The 21,018-nt window shown below is 41.0% G+C and overlaps 1 protein-coding gene across 2 annotated transcripts in view; it reads right to left on the minus strand.

The window, feature by feature from the left end:
• The window catches only part of DCC (DCC netrin 1 receptor), a 1,127,120-nt gene that overhangs the window by 307,549 nt on the left and 798,553 nt on the right, over positions 1 to 21,018 (minus strand). For both annotated transcript variants that reach the window (XM_078384133.1, XM_072992925.2), the window contains exon 9: positions 13,030 to 13,184. In XM_078384133.1, the coding sequence (XP_078240259.1) occupies positions 13,030 to 13,184 (155 nt within the window). The remainder of the gene's footprint in view (positions 1 to 13,029; positions 13,185 to 21,018) is intronic.

The following is a 21,018-nucleotide window of genomic DNA, read 5'->3' on the forward strand; positions in this document are numbered from 1 at the left end:
CTCTGTAACGTGGATTCAATCTTATGATTGCTGGTCTTCTGACCTTGCAGCCCAGAGGCTTCTGCGGTTTAACCTGCAGCACCACCACATCCCTGCTGAAAGCCCTACTAAGTTCCCTATAAGTCAGTTCCGACTTGACAGCACATAACACATGCAGTGAATACTGGGGTGGTGGGAGAAAAATGACAAGGATGAAATAATATTTGGGCCAGAAGAAAAAAGAATAGACCCCTGGGTTAAGGTAAGTTTCTGACCTGTACAAAGCCAGGTACATTTGCTAATTATTAAAATATTGGAGAATTTCACTAAGGCTATGAAATAGATGAATGTAATTTAACATCTACGCTATAGAGGTTAGGGCAGTTTTATATCACTTTCATTGCTTTGGCTCAATCTCACAAAATTCTGGGACATATAGATCAGTGATGTCACACTCTACAAGCTCCTCTGCTTTAAAGAGCAAGGAGAAATCTATAGCTCAGTAACCAAACACACCCTTTGTGTGCAGACAGTCGTAGGTCCAGTCCCCAGTGCCTAGGAAGAACTCTAGTGCTATACCCTGGATCATTCTTGCCAATCATTGTAAGGAATACTTAACTAGAAGGATCGAATGGTGTGGCTCAATATAAGGCAATATCTTGGCTGGCTTATGTTACTACTCACCTACAGCATGTGGGTTAGAACTATGCAGTCGTATCAGTTTGATACTGTGTTAACTGTCTTGCCTGTATCTTAAGGAATCCTCATAGTCTGTGAAGTGCTTAGAGTTCTCTTCAAGACAGGTATGGCGCATCCCTTAGACTATAATCCTCTAACAGGGGATTTGAAGCATCCCACTAAACTATATATCCCAAGAATCTTACAGGATGGAGCCCTGGCAGTTGAAGTAGTACCAAACATCTAGGATTAAGTAGTGTATTTTTACTTCAAAATGAAAGAAAAATGGTCCTTTCCGATTTTATGAAAGATCATAAGTGCCACAGCGCTGGTACCATAGATCTATGATTTTCTTCTATTGTGGCAAAAGGCAGCTAAAAAACAAAACAGCACCCCTCTTCAATTCTTTGAAGCCAATGTTGGCCAGAAAAAAAAATTGATAATGCCATTATGGAAAAAAAGTGTGGTTGTGCCATATCTATCTCAAACATCAGAGGCTCTGTGTTCCCTGACTGGGCCACAACAGAGATGATTACACTGATTCCATGTCTGGTATTCAAAAGATAAGAGGTTCATTACCCTGCTGGCAGATTTAGGCTGGTACAGAAAAAGCTGGAAGAAGACAAATAGATTTCCATTCTAGGCCATCAAACAAGAGTTTTGGAATAATCTCAAAAGCATCTAAAATTGTATGTGTTCTCTCACGGAGGGAGCGATTACATCTCTTTGCCTTTGCAGTAATTGCCAAATCCTTTCTGATTACGTCAAGTCAAAAGTGAACAAAATACACAGCCAGGACTACTTAATCGCCACTATTCCTTGATGGCACCCATAGATGAAATCAACCATGAGCTTTCAACAATCTTGGAGTGGAAAATATTTCATATTGAGAAGATGATTTGTTTTTGGCTTCAGCATGAAAATGATGTGTTCACAGAATGTGTTCAAAAGTTGGTTGCTATATCCTGCCTTGAGTTGTTCCAACACAGATGCTTGATGAAGACAGTGGTGTGTTTTTTTCCTCCCCCTTTCGAACTTCAAGACTAAAACACTGTGTTGGAACGACGTCAAAATGACAGAGCTGGATATTTCTTCAGACTTGTGTAAGAAGATTTTCACTATTTGCTCATGGTCATATGCTATAAGTAGTTACTTTTGCAGCACCACAAATTCCATGACTCCTTCTGTTTTGATTCCTGCTACAAGTTCTCATTGGCTAACTCGATTCTCATTTATCTCATTTTCCCCCTCCAAAATCCACATTGGTCTCTTTTCCCTTGGACTTCGGAGCACCGTTTCTACCTGCCAGATTAGTCTTGGGAGTGTCCTTTTGTTCTTGCCATCTTACAGCATTTTGGACTAGAATAAATTCCTAAATTTCTAAATCATCCTTAAATTCATACATTAGTTGTCAAAAAGATATTTGCTGGATATCTTAGAAAGCTACTGCCAGTCACAAGAGACACTACTGACATGTTTAATAATAATTAGTTTCTCCCTGGGTAAATTCTGACTAAAGATGACCTCTTCCAGGATTTTCTACAGGTGTATAGATGTAGTATATGGATCACTGAGGCCACAGTTTAGTGTTGTTGTTTTGTTTTCTTAAAGACCACATCTGCATGTGTTTCTACTTAGATCAGCCCATCCTTCCCCTTTAGGAGCTGTTGTGCACCTTTCCGGTCCAGCAGTATGATTGGGAAAGCATTTAATTGGCAGCTGATCAGGTTACAAGGGTTTCTGAAAGCTGAGTCATGGCAACTGGACTTCTTTCTTGTTAGGTTGAAATGTTTTGCTACTCATCCAAGTAGCTTCTTTAGTGTGAGGAGAGTTGGTAGGAGATCCCTGATACATCCACCATGTTGGTTTCACTCTCCCCCCCCCCCCGTCTGAATAGGCTCATTAGAAGGACAAAGGACAGGGGGTGAGGGATAACCAACTATACATCTCCTTTTTTCCATCTGCAGTGGATGTCATTCCATCCCTTGGGTGCTGCCTGGAGGCCCTTCTGTAATGGATACATTCGAATGGACTAAGGTTGAACCCAGACAAGATGGAGGTCCTGATGTCAGTGGTTTGGGGAACTCCCTCTCTTTTGTGGGGGTCACTCTCACCACAAAGAATTTGGTTCATAGTCCGGGGGTCCATCTTGACCTGGTGCTTACCAGGGAGACCCAGGTAGCATCCGTGGTTCGGTCTGCCCACTTACATCTTCAGCGGATCGCCCAGCTGCATCCCTATCTAAACATGGGGATGCTCACCAAACTGGTCCATGTGCTTGTAGTCTCAAGAATAGACTACTGTAATGCTCTCTACATGGGGCATCCTTTGAGACTGACACGGAAGCTTCAGATGGTCCATAACACAGCGCCCAGGCTATTAACAGGGGTGAAAAGATTTCACCATATTTCCCCCACCTTGGCCGCCTTACACTGGCTACCTATCCACTACTGCATTGATTTCAAGGTGTTAACTACTACATATAAAGCCCTTAGCGGTTTATGACCTCGATACCTGTCAGAGCACCTTCTTCCGCCCAGTTCTACCCATATCACCAGATCTAGTCAGGCTGGGCGGCTGATGGCCCTAACACCAAGAGAAGCCTGGTGGGAAAAAAACAGAAATTGAGCCTTCTTGGCAGTGGCCCCTTCGGCTTTGGAACAACTTACCTGTTGAGATCCACCTGGCTCCCTCACTGAGGGCCTTCAAGACTAACCTGAAGACATGGCTATACAGGCAGGCCTTCCCTGCAGTCATCACCTAGCCCATCTCCCCCCTTTTTTTTTCTTTTCTCTCCTTCTCCTCCTCCTCCTTCTTCTGAAAGGACAGCATGATAAATAGGAGACAGATTATGTCTGCCACAGAAGCTAAAAGGATCCCTTGGGCCCCTGAAAGATTTCTGCCTGGTCTCTATGTTTTCCTGCACAACTGAGTCTGTGCAGTACAGATGGCACACTCATCTCACAGATCAGACTGTCACCACACCTCATCTAATGGTGAGCAGATTTTATTATTATTATTATTATTATTATTATTATTATTATTATTATTATTATTATTATTATTATTATTATTATTATTATTATTATTATTATTATTATTATTATTATTATTATTATTAATTATTTATTTATTTATTTATTTATTTATTTATTTATTTATTTATTTATTTATTTATTTATTTATTTATTTATTTATTTATTTAATATCCCGCCTATCTGGTCGGTTAAGACCACTCTTACATCACAGATGCAATGGAAAATTTCATTTCAGTTCATTGCTGATTCTAAAAAATTACCTGCGTGTCTACGTTTCTTCCCATCTGAGACAGAAAAAAGTTGAGATGGTAAGTAAATGAAAGAAAGAAAGGAAGGAAGGAAGGAAGGAAGGAAGGAAGGAAGGAAGGAAGGAAGGAAAGAAGGAAGAAAGAAAGAAAGAAAGAAAGAAAGAAAGAAAGAAAGAAAGAAAGAAAGAAAGAAAGAAAGAAAGAAGGAAAGAAGGAATGGTGGCAGAAACTGAAACCAGATGATCCAAGCATTCAGAGCTTTCAACACTTTATTCTTAAACGTCAATTCTTGTGTGTTGCATCATGTTGATGCTGATTTAGGATTGTCACTTTTTTCTCCCTGAAATGTAAGCAGGTCTAACACAACCCCCTATGTATTGAGAATTCTTGCACTTAGTGAATAGGGCTAATTTGAATTCAGGAGAATGTATTTTTAGTTCATTTTTGAAGAATTTACAATAGAAAGGACATTGAGGCTAGTTTTAAAATTCAAACATGGGAAACATAACTGCCATCACATGGTGAGTTTTCAGGGCTAAAGAGGAGTTGAACCCAGGTCTCCTGAGCCCTCATCTGACATTTTATCAATGACACCAAATTGGTTGTCTCTCAGCAATAAGACTAAAAAGGAGATGGTGAAGACAGGGTCATTTTAAGTTTACAAAGTAGCATCAGCTGTGTGGTGCCAACTCAAACACACAGAGGCTGTAGGGATTAGAAATAGCAAGAGGATCTCCCACTGGCACAAATCCCCTAATGCCAACAGAAATGCTCATATGCCAACAGAGTTCCAAAAGGAACACAACCACTATGTTGGCACACAAGTATAGAATCATAGAATAACTGAGTTGGCAGGAGACTATAAAGCCATTGAGTCCAACCCCATCCTCCATTGAAAAGGAAAATCTTGAGGTAGGATGGTATTTCACCAGGCTTTTTAATTTTTTGCGTTCTTTGAAGGAAGCATGTTCACTCTAAAAATGGGACTCGTGAAAATAAGGTGCAATAATTGTTGGATCCATCTGCAACTTTAATGGATAATTTTCAGAAGCAGTGAGGTGGGCAAGGGTGGTACAAATGAAAGCCAAAAGACGAGAAGGTGCTGTGCTGGTGAATGCTCTTCTACAAAGTCAGCAGTAACAGCCGTCAAAGTCTACACCACTACAAGCCTGCTTCCTTGACACCTTAGTGGCACCAATAATTAAGAAAAAAATATTCTCAGGCAGTTACCAAGCTGTATTATTCTTAAGTGAACTGGATAAAATTGTATCACAGATTTTGAAGCTAGGTTTGGGCATGGGAATTGTTATGGAAGGTTCTTCTCTCCGGTTACGTTCATATGTATTTAAATGTAAAACATAATCTTGTTTTACTGATACACTTTTGCTGAGGGACCTTGTATGCTGTTTCTCAGAATTAAAGAGACTATGGACTAATTCAAATTTACTTTCAATTTCACAGTTATTAGAGGCTCCCTTGTTTCAGTGCTTTTCAAAGTGGAGGACACAGCGAGTGAGTGAGTGAGTTACAAGAATAAAAATTGGTTGTTATTGTAGCTGTTAGCAAAATTTAAACAAACTGGAGTTAAACAGTAACTAGTCCATTTATTGATAACAGAGATAAGGATCCTGGTGCAGGTCTTTTCTGAACAAAAAATTAAAAACAACAACAGCATTCCAAGTGGTCACACTGCTAAAAAGCCAGGAGACACCATGCTTTTGTGGAAGCTGCTGTTTTATAGTAAACACAAATGGGTTTCATGAGAAAAACTTTTCTTACACAGAACTGTTTACTCCTTAAAACTGTTTTTTTTTTTTTAAGAAAGTCTGCTGTTCTATACATAAGTCCCAGTGAACTTTGCAGATGCTCAGAACAGGGCAGGAGCTGATAACATCTGTGTCCATGTCCCCCATGCGGCAAAACAACGAGCGCTCAGCTAACCCTTGGTTTCTTCTAGGCAAGGAAGGGTAGAAAGAACTCCCTGAGCCTTTCTTGAGATCTGGTGTGTCCTTGTACTTTTCCCCCCTCCTTGATCTGCTTGTCCTAAATTCCTCTTTGGCTTTGGTATTGAGCAGAGGTTGAATTTTTCTTATAGGCTGCTTCCAACTCAATTATTCTATGATAACCTATCTTCCCGGATCCAGCATCTTGGATAACATCTATAATGTTTGGAGTAAAAGCCAGAGTGGATTCACCACTCCACCTATATCAAAGCACCAGCCTCCACCAGGTTATGCTCATCAATTCCTCCTTAGTTTTGGACAGGATAAATTGTTGCCCATAGACTGTAAGCATCTCCTAAATGGTCCTGATTTGCTCATGATCTTTGCTTGTTCCACAGCTTCTGTTTCCATTTTCTTGGCATATCTTTAGCTGTTGTCCTTGGCCCAGGCCAGACAGATGGTGATGTTTAAAGGAGCTGGAGGTAGTAGGTATATGAACAGGTAGTTAGTTATATCCTTCTGCTATTGACCATCTGGGGCCATTTTGGATGATGAGGATGAAGCATCGAGGGGGTGTGTGTGTGTGTGTGTGTGTGCGTGCGTGTGCGTGTGTGTGTGTGTGTGTATGTGTGTGTGTGTGTGCGCGCACAGTACCCTGAAGTCCCAAGGGGGTTGATGGTGCCTTCCTGACCTCTGGAAGTTGCCCACCTCTGCTTGAAAGCTGGATACATTTTAGGACATCTCTCTATAGATGTCTCATTGTGAAACTGCCTGGCTATAAAGACCTGATGGCGAGCCTTTTTTGAAATTCTGTTATTATACGGTCTTTATAAATAGGTTCAGCAGTACTTTTTTTAAAAATGCAGTTTTTAATCTTCTGATTATTAACATTACTGGTTAACATTTCATGTCATTTTTGTTAAACTGTTGTGCATGGCCTTGGTGGTTTGCAGAAAGGTGCTTCAGAACTATTTTAAGCATTTAAAAGATAAGCCTTAGCACTTACAAAAACACACCTTGTATCATTAGATACAAAGACACAACATGAAGTTCTGTGCTGGAACTGCGAACTTCACAGCACTCTTTCCAGTACACTCTTTGTTATAGCTTTTCCTCATATACATGTCTATGGGATAAATCAAGAAGGAACTATTGATTTTTTAAAACTCTGATTCAAAATGACTAGGAACTTTGTTTGGAATGAAAAGTCATGCTCATTTCCTTTTCATCTTTCTAACAGTTTGGTGCCAAAAGCAGTTTGAATGTATTGATCTGTCCAGTCCAGTCTTCTAGGCTTTTTGGGCTACGTATGCTGGCTTTCTCCGCTCCCTGCCCCTGCATTTAAAAACCTGCTCTCATAAAATAGTACAGCATGATTAACTGCAATATTTAATTCTGGCTGACTGGCAAGCATGTATTGACAAAGTGAGGTGATGGAATTATCTTGCTGGCATCTGTCTATCACAGGAAGATGGGTTTATTTACTTTAGAAATACACAGGGTGCTGATAAATCTAGCAATAAACTGTGCATTCAAAGAGTGAATTAAAAGGCTGTCAGTTTTACTTAGTTGCTCCGATTTATTTGATCCCCTAAGTGAAGAACTCTTTTTTTGTTACAATCTAGGTGGCTGACCCTAAAGTCATTTGTGGAATTGAAGCACAGATAGAAGGCCTGCAGGTTAAGTCTTAAGCCTCCTTCTGTAATTCTTGGGGGAGGGGGGCACACCTGAATTTGCAGGCCTTCCTCTCTTTCCTTAAATCTTGGCTGCACACGACTACACAACTTATATCATGCGAAAAACTGGGGATAGTAAGCCAAATTATAATGGCTTCTTCTAGAGAAAGCCGGGCATGAGAATATGGATCAGCATCTTGGATCATGTCTGTAATGGTTCGGAGTAAAACACAGAGTGGATTGACCACTCCACTCATATCAACGAACCAACATCCTCTGGGCTAAAAAGTGGTTTCAGATTACATTAACTGTTGCTCATTAAACATCTCTTAACTGTTCTTCTCACCCCACCAGAAATTATTGCTGTGCTGGTGGTAGGAAAAGAGAGCCCCTTCTCCTTTAAAAACAAGGTCTGCATTGTTTAAAACAGAATAATATACTTGAATGAGTGCAGCCCCTCACTGCCTTTGTGCAAGGGGGTCTGTCTAATGGAAGAGATCTCGCTCCTGGAGCCATTACTTTCCTTCTCATTCATTGCTCCTGCCTAAAGGTAAAGGTAAAGGTTCCCCCTGACAATTTTTGTCCAGTCGTGTTCAACTCTAGGGTGTGGTGCTCATCCCTGTTTCCAAGCCACAGAGCCAGTGTTTTGTCCAAAGACAATCTTCCGTGATGGCGACTTAGACACGGAACGCTGTTACCTTCCCACTGAGGTGGTCCCTATTTATCTACTTGCATTTGCATGCTTTCGAACCACTAGGTTGGCAAGAGCTGGGAGAAGCGACGGAAGCTCACTCCGTCACGTGGATTTGATCTTACGACTGCTGGTCTTCTGACCCTGCAGCACACAAAGGCTCCTGCCTAAAATCCTAGAGAAAATAGAGATCAGATAACGAAAAAGAAACCACAGCTAAAGAAGCTCCCTCCTTCAGATTTCTCTCCCTGCTGGTGAGTATTATTTCTGGGACAGGGGGGCAAACACTTTGCTGCTCCCTCCCTCCAGCATTCCAAGAAGCTTTGGGAGTATTTGCGTAATAAACCGATCTCAAATTGGTCATGTCTCTCTTAGTTCCATCATGCTTTGGCTACTGCAATGCACTCTACAGAGCTTCAGAAGCCCGATGAACAGAAGAGGGGAGGGCCCTCTCTTGGTCGGCTCCAAGAGTGTGCAACACACTTCCTTCTGACTTGCAATCTGTTTCAACTCTGATTTTAAGAAAGGGTGAAAACACGTCATTTCAGATTCGTATAGGATGGTGAACTTGTGTTGCTGTACTACAGGACCCCCATATCCACAGGGGATAGGCGTCCCTGTGGATGCCCAAAACTGGGGATAGTAGCAAATTCAAAAGCAAAGGGCCACTGCTCGGTCTTTTGCTTTGGGGTTGGTTGGGCGGGGTGTGAGGACATTGTTTGTGTGCAAGTATTGCCATTTGCCTCCACCGTCTCTCTTCTGGCCTGGCCTACCTACATCATATTCCATCTCAATGAATCAGGCTTGAGTGAGAACCATGGGCACTGTTGTTAGTTTGTGCTGCGACAAGAGGCAGAAGGCAAGGAGCAAGGTGCTGAGGAGTGCTTGAGCAACCTGTCCCACTGGAGGAAGGGCTTTGACTCAGCTCCGTCCCTCAAAATGGCCGCCAGGAGGGCGAGCCATCACTCCCTGGCCCAGAAAAGCTGACAGGCGAGACAATGAAGGGGCTGCACTCAAGAGCTGTTAAGTGAAATCATGGTAACTGAAACATTGGATACAGGGTGTCCTACTGTACAGTTTTTAATTGGTACTTTTTGCTGATTTTAACAGCTTTTAATGTATTTGCTTGATTTCAGTGGCTTTTATTCTGGGGGGTCATTTATATGATTTTATCATGTTTTTAGCTAAATGTGATTTTATTTGGTTTTCTTCTTCCAAATGTTCGCAAACTGTCTTGACCCCTATTTGTTGTGGAAAGGCATAGTTTAAATGTAATCAATCAATTAATAGGTTATGGAGGGCTTCCACTATTCATGTGTTTTGCTTTATAATGGTAAAACCGGCTCAGTTTGCATATCTGACCGCTGAGGAACATCTCTTTGAAGAAATCCCACTAAGATATGGAAAACAAATTCATTGGAAGAAATGCATATTTTCCTTCATGTCTAGTTTCTTGAGATGATAGACCCTAAATTTCAGGTTATGGAGGAGAAGTAAAGAGGATGACATATTATAGGACTGAGGCATACAGATACAGATACAGCTCAGCTCAAAATCTACTGTCCTGTTGATAATTCTGCTTAAGTTCCCGTGTTCATGAGTGGAAGCACTGGCTAGACGTTGGTGTGATCCCCATGTCCCATTCAGAGTGTGCCTCAGCATGCAGGACTTGGGGTAAGTTGACTTTAAAGGAAGACTTGCCTGCAATTTCTTATAAGGTTCTGACAAAGTACCCATTATAAGCTTCCAAGCAACCTCAAGGTTCCCCAGAACACAGTTTGAAAAGCCCTGGACTACATCCAAGAAATAAAGTTCTTTCTTCAAGGCCCACATATCATCAGCAGGAGAGGCATAGCGCCGTCTACACAATCAATCATCAATGTTTTAAGAGCAGGGCTTATATTAGCTAGCTTCGTGCTAAAATTTGTTGTTTGGAAATTTATTTCCTTATAGAAGAGTTTTCTGGTGTTCGGCCTTATTCGCAGGGCACTTTCAAATTTCTTTTGAATTTCTTTTGGAGTTGTATTTGAGCTTATCATTGGCAACTGGCTGACAGATGTATTTGTAAGTTTTCTCTCCATTATATATCTTCCCAAACTTCTACAGCCTCCTTGACCTTCCACATGTAATAATCTGAAAAGACCCCAGAAAAGAAATTGAGCTGTGACATTTTTCTTTCCCTTGGGATTTAGTAGAAATCCAGGGGACATCGGGGAAGCTTCAAAAAACACTGGAGAGATAATTATATAATGAAAGAAGATACTCATAATTATATAATGAAAGAAGATACTCGTAGAAACAGAGAACATACCCAAGACATTTTTTTCTGTCAGAGATAAGATGGTGTCTCCCTTTCCATTCTATTCCATATATGGAAGTCAAATGGACTAGCAGTTCACTTCAACCAGCATTGTGGATATCTATTTCAAAGTTCACACTAAAACCCAAAACAGATTTAACTATGCCGCCGCTGCCATCATCACTCAAAACCTGGCTCCACCAGCTATCACTCAATCAAAGCATTTGTTCTTGGTGTATTGGAAACCAGGCATGGATTCAGCTTATGTGCTACCTACTTCCTTCTGCCAAAGAAGAAGATTCACCATAACCCCACCCACAGAGCCTCCTTCCTTCAACAGGTTGGGGTGATGCTCAGTGACCCTTATGGAAGCTCTGAACATGGTCATGTTTCCAAGGCCCTGGGAGAGCTGCTCTTCTGCCAAGCTTGTCTTTGGCTTGCTCTTCACTCAACTGCAGAAGAATTTACACAGGACCAGATGGATTCCCAGATAAGCCTATCTGTTTCTGATATGAAGACATATTAATGATGATGGTAATGCATCCTTACCTCAAAGGCATGCCATGTGGCAAAACATAATTAGCCTTTATCAACTCTTCAACAATCCTTTGATGAGAGAGGACGTGAACGATTAGTGCCAAGTTACATCACCCCACTAGGATGCAGTGGTAACAAAACTGGGAATGCTTACAGGCTGTCAACAATGCAGTGCTAAACAGCAATTCGATTAAACTACATAGCGTTTGATGTTTCTTCCTCTTAAATGTATTACAACCAATGGCAGTAGGCATGTCAAGCTGGCATACTGTGATTAAAAACTGTTCATCATTCTAGTAAGAATGGCAAAATTGGTCAGTTTGGCTTAACAAAACAACAGTTTTGGCTAACAGTTGGATTTAATTTTGAACTGGATGTTTGGGGGGGAGTCACTGATTGCTGTAGGGTTTTTTTGTTTTGTTTTGTGTTGTTTGATCAGGTAGCAAAATGACTTGGGACACTCAGAACATGCTTCTAAACTAAGTGGTTTCCATGGTAGACACAGACCGAAATGCATCATGATTTAATCAAATTTGAATATCTGTCTTTTATTGCTGGATGGTTTAAGATGATGAGATAACTTTTTTCTGGCTATCTTGTTGCATTTTGGGTCACCCAAGAGTCCTCTACTTGTCCCCAAATTTCCAAAATGAAAATTTTCCAATGGAGCCATTGGCCATTCTCCTTGAGTGAGCTCAGTGAGAAAGCCTGCATCTTATTTATAAATAGAGAAGCCTGCATCAACTGGCTGGATAGCTCAGTAGGTCAAGTATCTGGCTGCAAAGCCAGAGGTTGGGAGTTCCATTCCCCATTACACATCCCCAAACAGTCAGCCAATGTGGTCTTGTGCAAACTGCACAGTTCCAGCATGCCCCCAGAAGACAGAAAACCACTTCTGAATATTTGCTGCTTAGAAAAACCTGAGAAGGGTCACTAAATCAGCATCATATTTGTAATCATTCACATGGTGCCCATGTATTGATTTTAAGAAGGATTTCCTTAATGAAACTTTCAGAAGAAATCTGAAGGAAGGCATAATAGATGCCCTATCCCTTGCCCTGTAACAGTTCTCCAATTCACTTCTGTTCTGGAAGTCATTCCATGCCAAAAAGGTTTTCCACATGGAGGTCTTATTCCAAGAGAGGAACAAGGAGACAGAACACAAGAAACTACATACCACCAACGTATACAAGTGTACTCAAGCAAACACACAGCTCTGGACCAGAAAGGCCCATTAGGGAAAAGGTCTAGGGCACTACTGATAAATAACATAAGGAAATCAAAAGGAGCCATCTGATGTTTTGTGCTGTATCAGGTATACAGAAGCACATATCAATGTCATTAGGACCCCTGGCATCGAAAGCACTATAACTGTTACTAATACTACTAATAATGCTAATTAGCATTACTAATTATAGCAGTCATGGTTGGAGCAGTGTTGTGTCATATCTTAAAAATGCAACTTAAGCGCTTTCTCAGGTTTCACCGGTGAGGAAATGAGCCCTACGATCTCAGCCTCCTTGACAATTTTTCCACATCCATTTTGCTTCAATATTTCCTTAGGAATGGACTTTGGAAATGTGATTAGTCCCTAGTTTACATGTTAATCCCTGCTTTAAACAATGGTGGCAGGTGGAGGGGAGACTGATATTCTTCTACAAATGAAAAACTCATGGGGAAAAAATGAGATTAATTTCTGTCCTCTTGATTAAATTAGTGTGGACCTGATTCTTCGTTTTCCTCACTCAGACTTTGTGGTGAACGTACATAAATGTATTAAGGGCAGAATTATAAAAGCAATGCTTTGTGATAGATAGATAGATAGATAGATAGATAGATAGATAGATAGATAGATAGATAGATAGATAGATAGATAGATAGATAGATAGATAGATAGATAGATAGATAGATAGATAGATAGATAGAAAAATTGTACTTACATTCAGGTTGTGTTGCCACCTTTATGGGCTGTGAGCTTTCTCCTGGACCCCATTCATTATATGCCAGCACTCGGAAGGTGTAGATCTCTTCTGGCTTCAGGTTTCCTACTGTAAGCTGGAGTAGCCCAGACTGTGATGTGTTGAGAGCCCGCTCCCTAACCGAAAATGCAGAGAACAAAAATGTCAAGATGAAATGCTTCTGGATAAATGTTTTGATGTATCCAGACAACTATTCAAAAATATTACCCCTCCTCTTGACACCTACAGTGGAGGCATCAATGTTGCATCAATGAGCAACAGTATCATCTCATTTAACCCGATTTCATCACATTAAATAGAAGGGAGCAACTTTAAGATATCTGAGGGCCACACATGTAAACAGTGGTGCTTCCTGTTGCTCCGAAAAGCTTGGCAAAGTCCAGCAAAAACTGAGCAGATTTTTTTGCGAAGGCTTTCACAGACGGGATCTAATGGTTGTTGTGGGTTTTTTGGGCTCTTTGGCCGTGTTCTGAAGGTTGTTCTTCCTAACATTTCGCCAGTCTCTGTGGCCGGCATCTTCAGAGGACAGCACTCTGTGTATAAATACTGCACTCCCAAGCCAACTACACCAGAGCACAGAGTGCTGTCCTCTGAAGATGCCGGCCACAGAGACTGGTGAAACATTAGGAAGAACAACCTTCAGAACATGGCCAAAGAGCCCGAAAAACCCACAACAACCATGGGCAGATTTTGCCCTGGGCAGTTTCTTGATCGGCCCTTCAGACAAGGCAAAGAATGCTGGGAAAATTAGCAAACCAAGCTGGAACACACAGTAGGCTAAATGCCGTCTGATTGCACCCTTACATTCAACATTTATATAGTCTGGAATACATTTTGTGGATACAAAATCATGCATACGTTTTAAAAGTGTGAATATTTGGAAATGCACACAGTTGAGATGTATACACATGCTTTAGTCAATGAAAAATGTGCAGAAAAACATGTATATTAGCAGTGACTCACTAACTGCCAGCAAGAAGCTACTGAATGTTACTCTGTTTGCTTTCTATGTGCACAACTGACCAACAGGATTTCAGGAAGGGTAACTAGCAATGGCAAATTGCTACAAATTAATGAGTCTCCACTTGGATTCCTGGTGATGTCAAATTGCCCAGGTGGTGCACAATGTGTAATGCAAGGAGATATTCTTTAATTAGCAGCATGTAGCTGTAAATTATGCCATTTTCTTTCCATTAGTGTAATTCCTAGATACTGGGGTGCAGTCACTGAAGACTGAACTTTGTCAGGTCACATCACTCCACCGCACAATAGAGAACTAACTTTTTTATTGTATTTTGATCGCTTTTTCAAGTTAATTTGGGTAATTATCAGTAAAATTTTAAAAAAAGAACTGAAATGAACAAGCTCCATATTCTGCTTTGTCTCGCTCAGTTAGCATGTACAGACTCCTTAATGAGTCCTGGACCGATGACTCAGTATTTTTTCTAGAGTAATCTCTACAGGACAGAGGTAAGAGACCTAATTAACTTATTATTATTACTATAATAAATGCACAACATGTTTCCCAGCATTGATGTCTCTGAGGCAGACTTAAAAACTGGCGGTCAAGTCTCAAAAAGTGATTATGAGGTGACATGCTTGCAAAATCATGGGTTTTGGATTTCAGGAAGCAAATTAGCAGCTATAAACCATTCTTTTAAGTATGCAGCCAAAGATTTTGGAATGACTCCCGTTGCGTGCTTTCTTCTTCCTCTTCTTACACACATTCTCCGTCTCTCTCCAGAATGGAGGAAAGAATTATAAAAAAACCCACTTACATTATGATTCATCTATTTAAAAATATGACACACTCCCATGGCAATTTGCAAAGATAATACAGAGCAACTTGTGGAAGTACATTAGAGTGTTAAAAATGTAATTGCACCATTTTTGCACACCTAGCAGGTGGGCTGCTAATACTGCTATCTATTAAACACCTAATTAATTGGTTGGAAGACTCATTACAATTTTTGACTGTCGTACTTAATAATGAGAAACTAGACTAAAGGTTCGGCGATGTTGCTTCTATCCTGTTGCTTCACGTCTCCTTATTAGATATGGGCATGAGAAGATGTCAGGGCTTGAATCCTGTGATGTCATCAGTTATGGCTATGCCATGGCATTTGGGTGGCATTAAAAGCTTCATCTTCCTCTTTTCCAGGTTTCAGGAGACCCCAGAGATCATCTTCAACCTAAGGAAGCCCTTGGGAACTGTGGAACAGGGGAAGGAACTCTTTAATGTGAAAATTGCCACCGCTGGTCCTGGTCCCATTGCCAAGACCAGTAGAAGTGACTTTCAAGCATTGAAGAGTCCTCTCCCCCATTCCAACTCTCCCAAAGGCTTCCATCACTTGAAACCTTGAGATCCTTAGACCCTGGAGTGGAGGGAAAGCAGATGCTTTTAATCCCCCTCAAATGGCAGTGACATAGCCACAGCTGGCGACATCGCACATCGTGTAACTTGCAAAAGAGGATTCCAGACATTTAGGTGCTTCCCCATGACTGAAATCAGAAGTGAGCAACTTTGAGATATCTGAGGGCCACACATGAAAAGCCACGTCTGGTGCAGTGCTCAATCTTTAAATAAAAGCCCCTTACACTCACTTGGTGGCCAACTAGAGAGATGCAGAAGCTGTTGGGGGCACCCAAAATATGTCCCCCCAGAAGACACAAGGGACTTCTTGGGCAACCTTAAAAATCACATTTTTGGAGTTGTGGGGGGAGGGTGATGGGCCATGTGCAATGGCAATTCCACTTGATGTGAAAATGTGTTCCTCTTTTAAAACAGAAAATTAAGGACTCGTGTATTTGGTGCATAGCTGATTAGACCCATTCTGCTGAAAAACTGACTGTACTTGGAGGAGTTATTGTTGCTATATGGATGCCTCCATATGATGTCACGAAGGGAAGGCGGGACAATGTTTGGGAGCAGTGGGCACACCTGCTTCTGGGCCAATTTATGTGCAACTGGGCATGAGTGAAATCTGAGTAAATGAGTACAGAATCTGGGTAAAATATGGCTGACAAAGGAAGAAAGAAGCCCAGAGATGAGGGGGAAACACAGCTTTTTATGGCCAGGTAATTGGTAAATTACTCCCAGTGCTTGCACCTCCTTTGCTGAATAAAAATCATTAACTTCTAAGCTTCTCCTCCTTCAGTGCTACTTATGCTAAGATTTCTCTCCTTGTTTGGAAAGCCTGAAAAGCAGACCAGTTCCTTGAGACTTCAGACAACAACTTGAAACCTGGCTCTCGACTAACCTAGTGCAGGTTAGTTGTATGTATCTCTGGTTGGTTCTGCAACGATCCGGGGCAGTACACTCAATGTTGTGACACCTAGTCTGTAGCATGCAGTTTATGTTGTGTTGTGTAACTCTGTGTTGTGTATATTATACGCTTTATTTTGTTGCAATTTCAGTTTTCTTTGCTATTTCAAACCTAAGCAGTTGATAAATACTCAAAAATATAGAAATAATAAAAAGTGCGAAAGGTGGCAGCCAAGCCATTGTTTCAGTTATGCGGTATTCCCTCTGTATCACACTCGCAGGGGTGTAAAAAAGAACTACGAGTTACAGTTACAGTGTGAAAAGGAGTGATATTTTCCCTTACTAAGCTACAGTCATAATGCGATGCAATCACACCTTTGTTACCGGAAAAAGGAATGAAGTACGAATAACTCTTGGTTTATAACTAGTTGTTTCTGGGCTCAAGGTTGATAAAAGTATTTCTTCCATGCCCAGAAGAGCAAGGGAAAAAATTCAGTGTTGCTTAGCGTTAAAGTCCTGTTAGCATAATCAATCCCACGAGACTAGGCCCACTGAATCAGTGGGGATTGGGTGAGTCCTCTCCATCATGATTTCCATGGATTCAATAGGCTCAATTTACACTGCTAAGCAACAGGATTTTAGGTTATCTGGAAAGCATCAGGTTGGGAAAGTCTGACATAATGTTTATTGCACTAGAAACATTAAATCACAACCCTATGGCTTTATGGATCGTGGAAGGTAAATGCTTTCCCCCCCTGACTCAGCATTCTGGGCCCTGTGCAATGGCAATTCCATTCCATGTGAAAATGGGTTCCTCTTTTAGAACAGAAAATGAAGGACCCGTGTATTTGGTGCATGGCTGATTAGGCCTATTCTGCTGAAAAATTGACTGCACTTGAAGGAGTTATTGTTACTTTCCAAGGAGTGTGCTGATAAATGGTGATGAAATGGCTCGGAGGTGCAGTGTAAATAGAAGGCATCTCTCTTCATGGTGACTGACAACGTAACATATCCAGCAAAAGGCTCAAATAAATTTCTGTGTATGAATGAATACCGCAGCTCGACGAGGGATAAAATGACAAAGTTGAAGACGGGGTGGGTGGGGGCGAGATTAGAGATGAAAAGAGGCAGGGGTGTCAACGTTCTGGAGGAGGCAAACGGGGAGAGAGTAATAGTTGTGTGGCTAACTGAGATAAAGAAGGAGAGCGTGCAAAACAAGGGCGGATGAAAAGGGTCCGTTTTAAAGAGATACCAGCTGGAATAATGCAAACATTTGTAAATGTTTATGAGAGAATGAGCGAATTGAACATGGATGCAAATTTCAAGACTCTCGTGAGGTAGGATTTTGGATGTATGTAATCTCCTCTTTCCCAGGAAAAACCACAAGGTTTATCCACATACAGTTGCCTTACTGTATTGTACTGTACTTCAACTTTTTCCCCTCAATATTCTTGGGCTGTTTCACCAGGCAGAATTTCAAAATTTCTCTCAAAATCTCAATTGGGACAGAGGTCAGGGAGAGGTGTCATGTACTATCCCAGTCAGGAATGGGTTATAATAATAATAATAATAATAATAATAATAATAATAATAACAACAACAACAACAACAACAACAACAACAACAACAACAACAACAACAACAACAACAACAACAACAGAATGCTATGCCTATTATTGTTGTTGTTGTTACTGTATTGTTGTGATTGTTATTCATTGTCATTGAACGTATATACACCGTATACACATACAACGGAATTCACAAAGAACACTCAGAGACCAGACCAAAAACACACACACACCCTCACAACAACCCCTAAATCCCAAAACCCCGCCTTAATTTCAGTTTGTTTAGTCATAAATATTACCACAAATCAGCAAATTTACACTCTTTGGGATGCAGTCCCTGAAAGCTTAAGCCGAAGAAAACCTGTCATTCTTTAAAGTCTCGCAAGATTTTTTTGTCAGCTGTGCAAAACTGTACACACAGCAAATAGAGAACAACTGACTGATTGCTCAAAAGGATGCAAGCAAACTATCCAATGATGCTTCTGTGTTGAAAGTCCATGCAAAACAATGCAGCTACTATTGTAGCTTTTGGTGGCCTGTGCAATTTACACAATTTATAAACATCAGCATCAGCATCTTAGAAATGCAGCGCTGGAAGGGACCCTTTGCACAAGGGACACTATTTATGCAATAGTGTTTCCAAATGCGAAAACTCAGTATCTCACAGGGGAGAAGTTAAAAACAGCAAATCCTTTTTCTGATAGATGAAAAGGAGAGAAGCAAAAATTTTGCACCCCTGGCCTAACCTTTGGGGGATGCATTATAGTTGCATATCATATAAGAATGTGCAGCCCGTAGGGTTATTATGGAATAGTTTTATATGTAGTGTTGGTGCTACACGGGCTGTCAATTGTCAAGGAAAATTACTGTTATTCTCAAACACCAGAAATCGTTCAGTCCTCTTGAGTTACAGTAATTTGTCTGAGAATTTCTATGCCTGCCTTGGGTTAATGTCAAACCCACTATGATTGTAAAGAGAAAAATAGCTCTTTTGTAAAAATAATGCATAAACAATAAATGACTCAGTAGTCTCCCTGCGCACTTAAAGGAAACTACATTTATTTTGTTCACACTGTTAAGTCTTAAAGTTCACAGGACTGGAGGCAGTTTTTGCCATAACAGAAGTCTCAAAATGGGTTTTTGAAATGTCCTCCTCCTCTTTTTTTAATTAAAACTGGCATTTTAAACCCAGCGTTAAGAGTCATCCCTCTAGCTAAACAAACCATGATATTCCTATGGTAGCAGATTCTATAAGGGATTACTAGGGTGCTTTGATCTTCAATTTCAAGGCAGTTAATACCTGTACAAATATCTGCAAACAGCAGAACCACAGAAAATGCTAGCCATGCACACAGCCTGGAGAGAGGGGTGTGTGTGTGTGTGTGTGTGTGTGTGTGTGTGTGTGTGTGTGTGTGTGTGTGTGTGTTTGTGTGTGTGTGTGTGTGTAAGACCACATTTTGTCATTAAAGTCAGAAACTCGTGAGATGTTTATGCTGAAATAGTGTTATTCTGGACAGAGAGATGGTAGTGGCCCTAGATCCGATTAGCATGATGAGCTACTGTGCCCCTTTCTAGACACTTTAAAAAAAGAAGATATAAATGATTAAAGAAAGGCTTATTTTATCCTGTCCTTGATTGCAAGCCATCTGAGAGTCTGTCATGCTCCATAATGTCACTGATAATGGGACAACATCTGACCCAAAACCTAGAAGTAATGAGTACAAGTAGCATAACTACTTGTAACTAGTTACTTGTGGGGCAACAACAGTGCATTATAGTTACATTTCAAAAATAGTGGAAAGAACAGGGTTCTAGTTACTTTACTGGCAAGTAACATTTTCTAATTTCCTTCCACAGTTTTGTTTTGTGGGTCTCTCCAGGCATTGCCAGCTTTCCACTTTGCCTTCCTCTCCGTGCAGTTGAAAGTCTTTATTTTAAAGGTAATGAGTGGCACAGGCAAAGTAACCTTTTTAATACTGTAATGAGTAACAGAAATGAGTTATTGCTCAAAGTGGTAACAAATGACTTTTGAAGAAGTAACTTTCCAATCTCTACTCTGATCCTTCACTTTGGCCACCTACTCAGCTTCTGGTGATGTTCCTGCTTTTCCCTTCACTATCTCCAAGCATCCTCCTCCTTCCAATACACTTATTTTATTTCCTGTTGCTTCAAAACAATGGCGAGAGGCTGGTGCTCCCCTTCTTTTGGTGTCTTACACATTACATTATTGAGGAATACCCTGACAGCTCAGGAAACTGACGTTCTTCTAACACTCCTGATACAATTCAGCAATGAAGAAAGAGTGGTTGTCTCCTCTGGTGTAATTCACATCTGAGCTGGAGAAGAACTCGCTGGGTAGTACTGCTCTTTGTGTATTATTCTGACACCTGAGGTTTATCTTTGGAAATCAGGATTTGTGGCACTGAGTGATACCATGACACAAGGGCTCTAATGCAATATGTTTCACGCATCACTTGTGGTGTGTTTGTGTCTGTGTGTATGTTTTAAGTTGCTGTTTCCATGCATTGTGATCTTCCTTTATTCTGTTCTCATGGTTATCTCTGTGCCAGACAAGATGGCAAGAATTTGGGGACTCTTTTTTGGCATTTTGGTACTTTTTTGCAAGTACGCCACAAAATGCGGCCACCTCTTCACCCTTGAATAGGTAGCTCTAGGTTATAAAGGTGTAGCTAACATTTCTAGTTTCACAATTCAGACTCCACAGCAACGTCCCTCTTCTACAGTAGGGTCATTCCAAGGAGTCATAAATGGGGTTGTGGTTCCATTAGACATACTCTATTCTTGGGTTAAGGAATAAGGGAATAAATATGACTGCAAAAGAAACTGAAGCCCTATTCAGGCATGACTTGTCCAATTCTTTTTGACATACAAAGAGAGGAGTTGCATAGCCCTTTGCTTTTGTTGTGATTTTCTCCACGTGGAAAGTCCAGTGTCTTCAGAGCAGCAGTACTGACCATGTGAAGGCTCTCCATGTGAGCAGAATTCCTGACCTTCCAGGGTTCTGCTAACATGGAGAGGCTACAAAATAGCCTCTTCTCTGCAGACATGCTACTCCCTACATGGAGAAAGCAGTGATAGAGATGGTGAGATTTAGGC

Source organism: Pogona vitticeps, chromosome 2 (assembly GCF_051106095.1).
Source record: "Pogona vitticeps strain Pit_001003342236 chromosome 2, PviZW2.1, whole genome shotgun sequence".
In the NCBI taxonomy this organism is placed as follows: domain Eukaryota; kingdom Metazoa; phylum Chordata; class Lepidosauria; order Squamata; family Agamidae; genus Pogona; species Pogona vitticeps.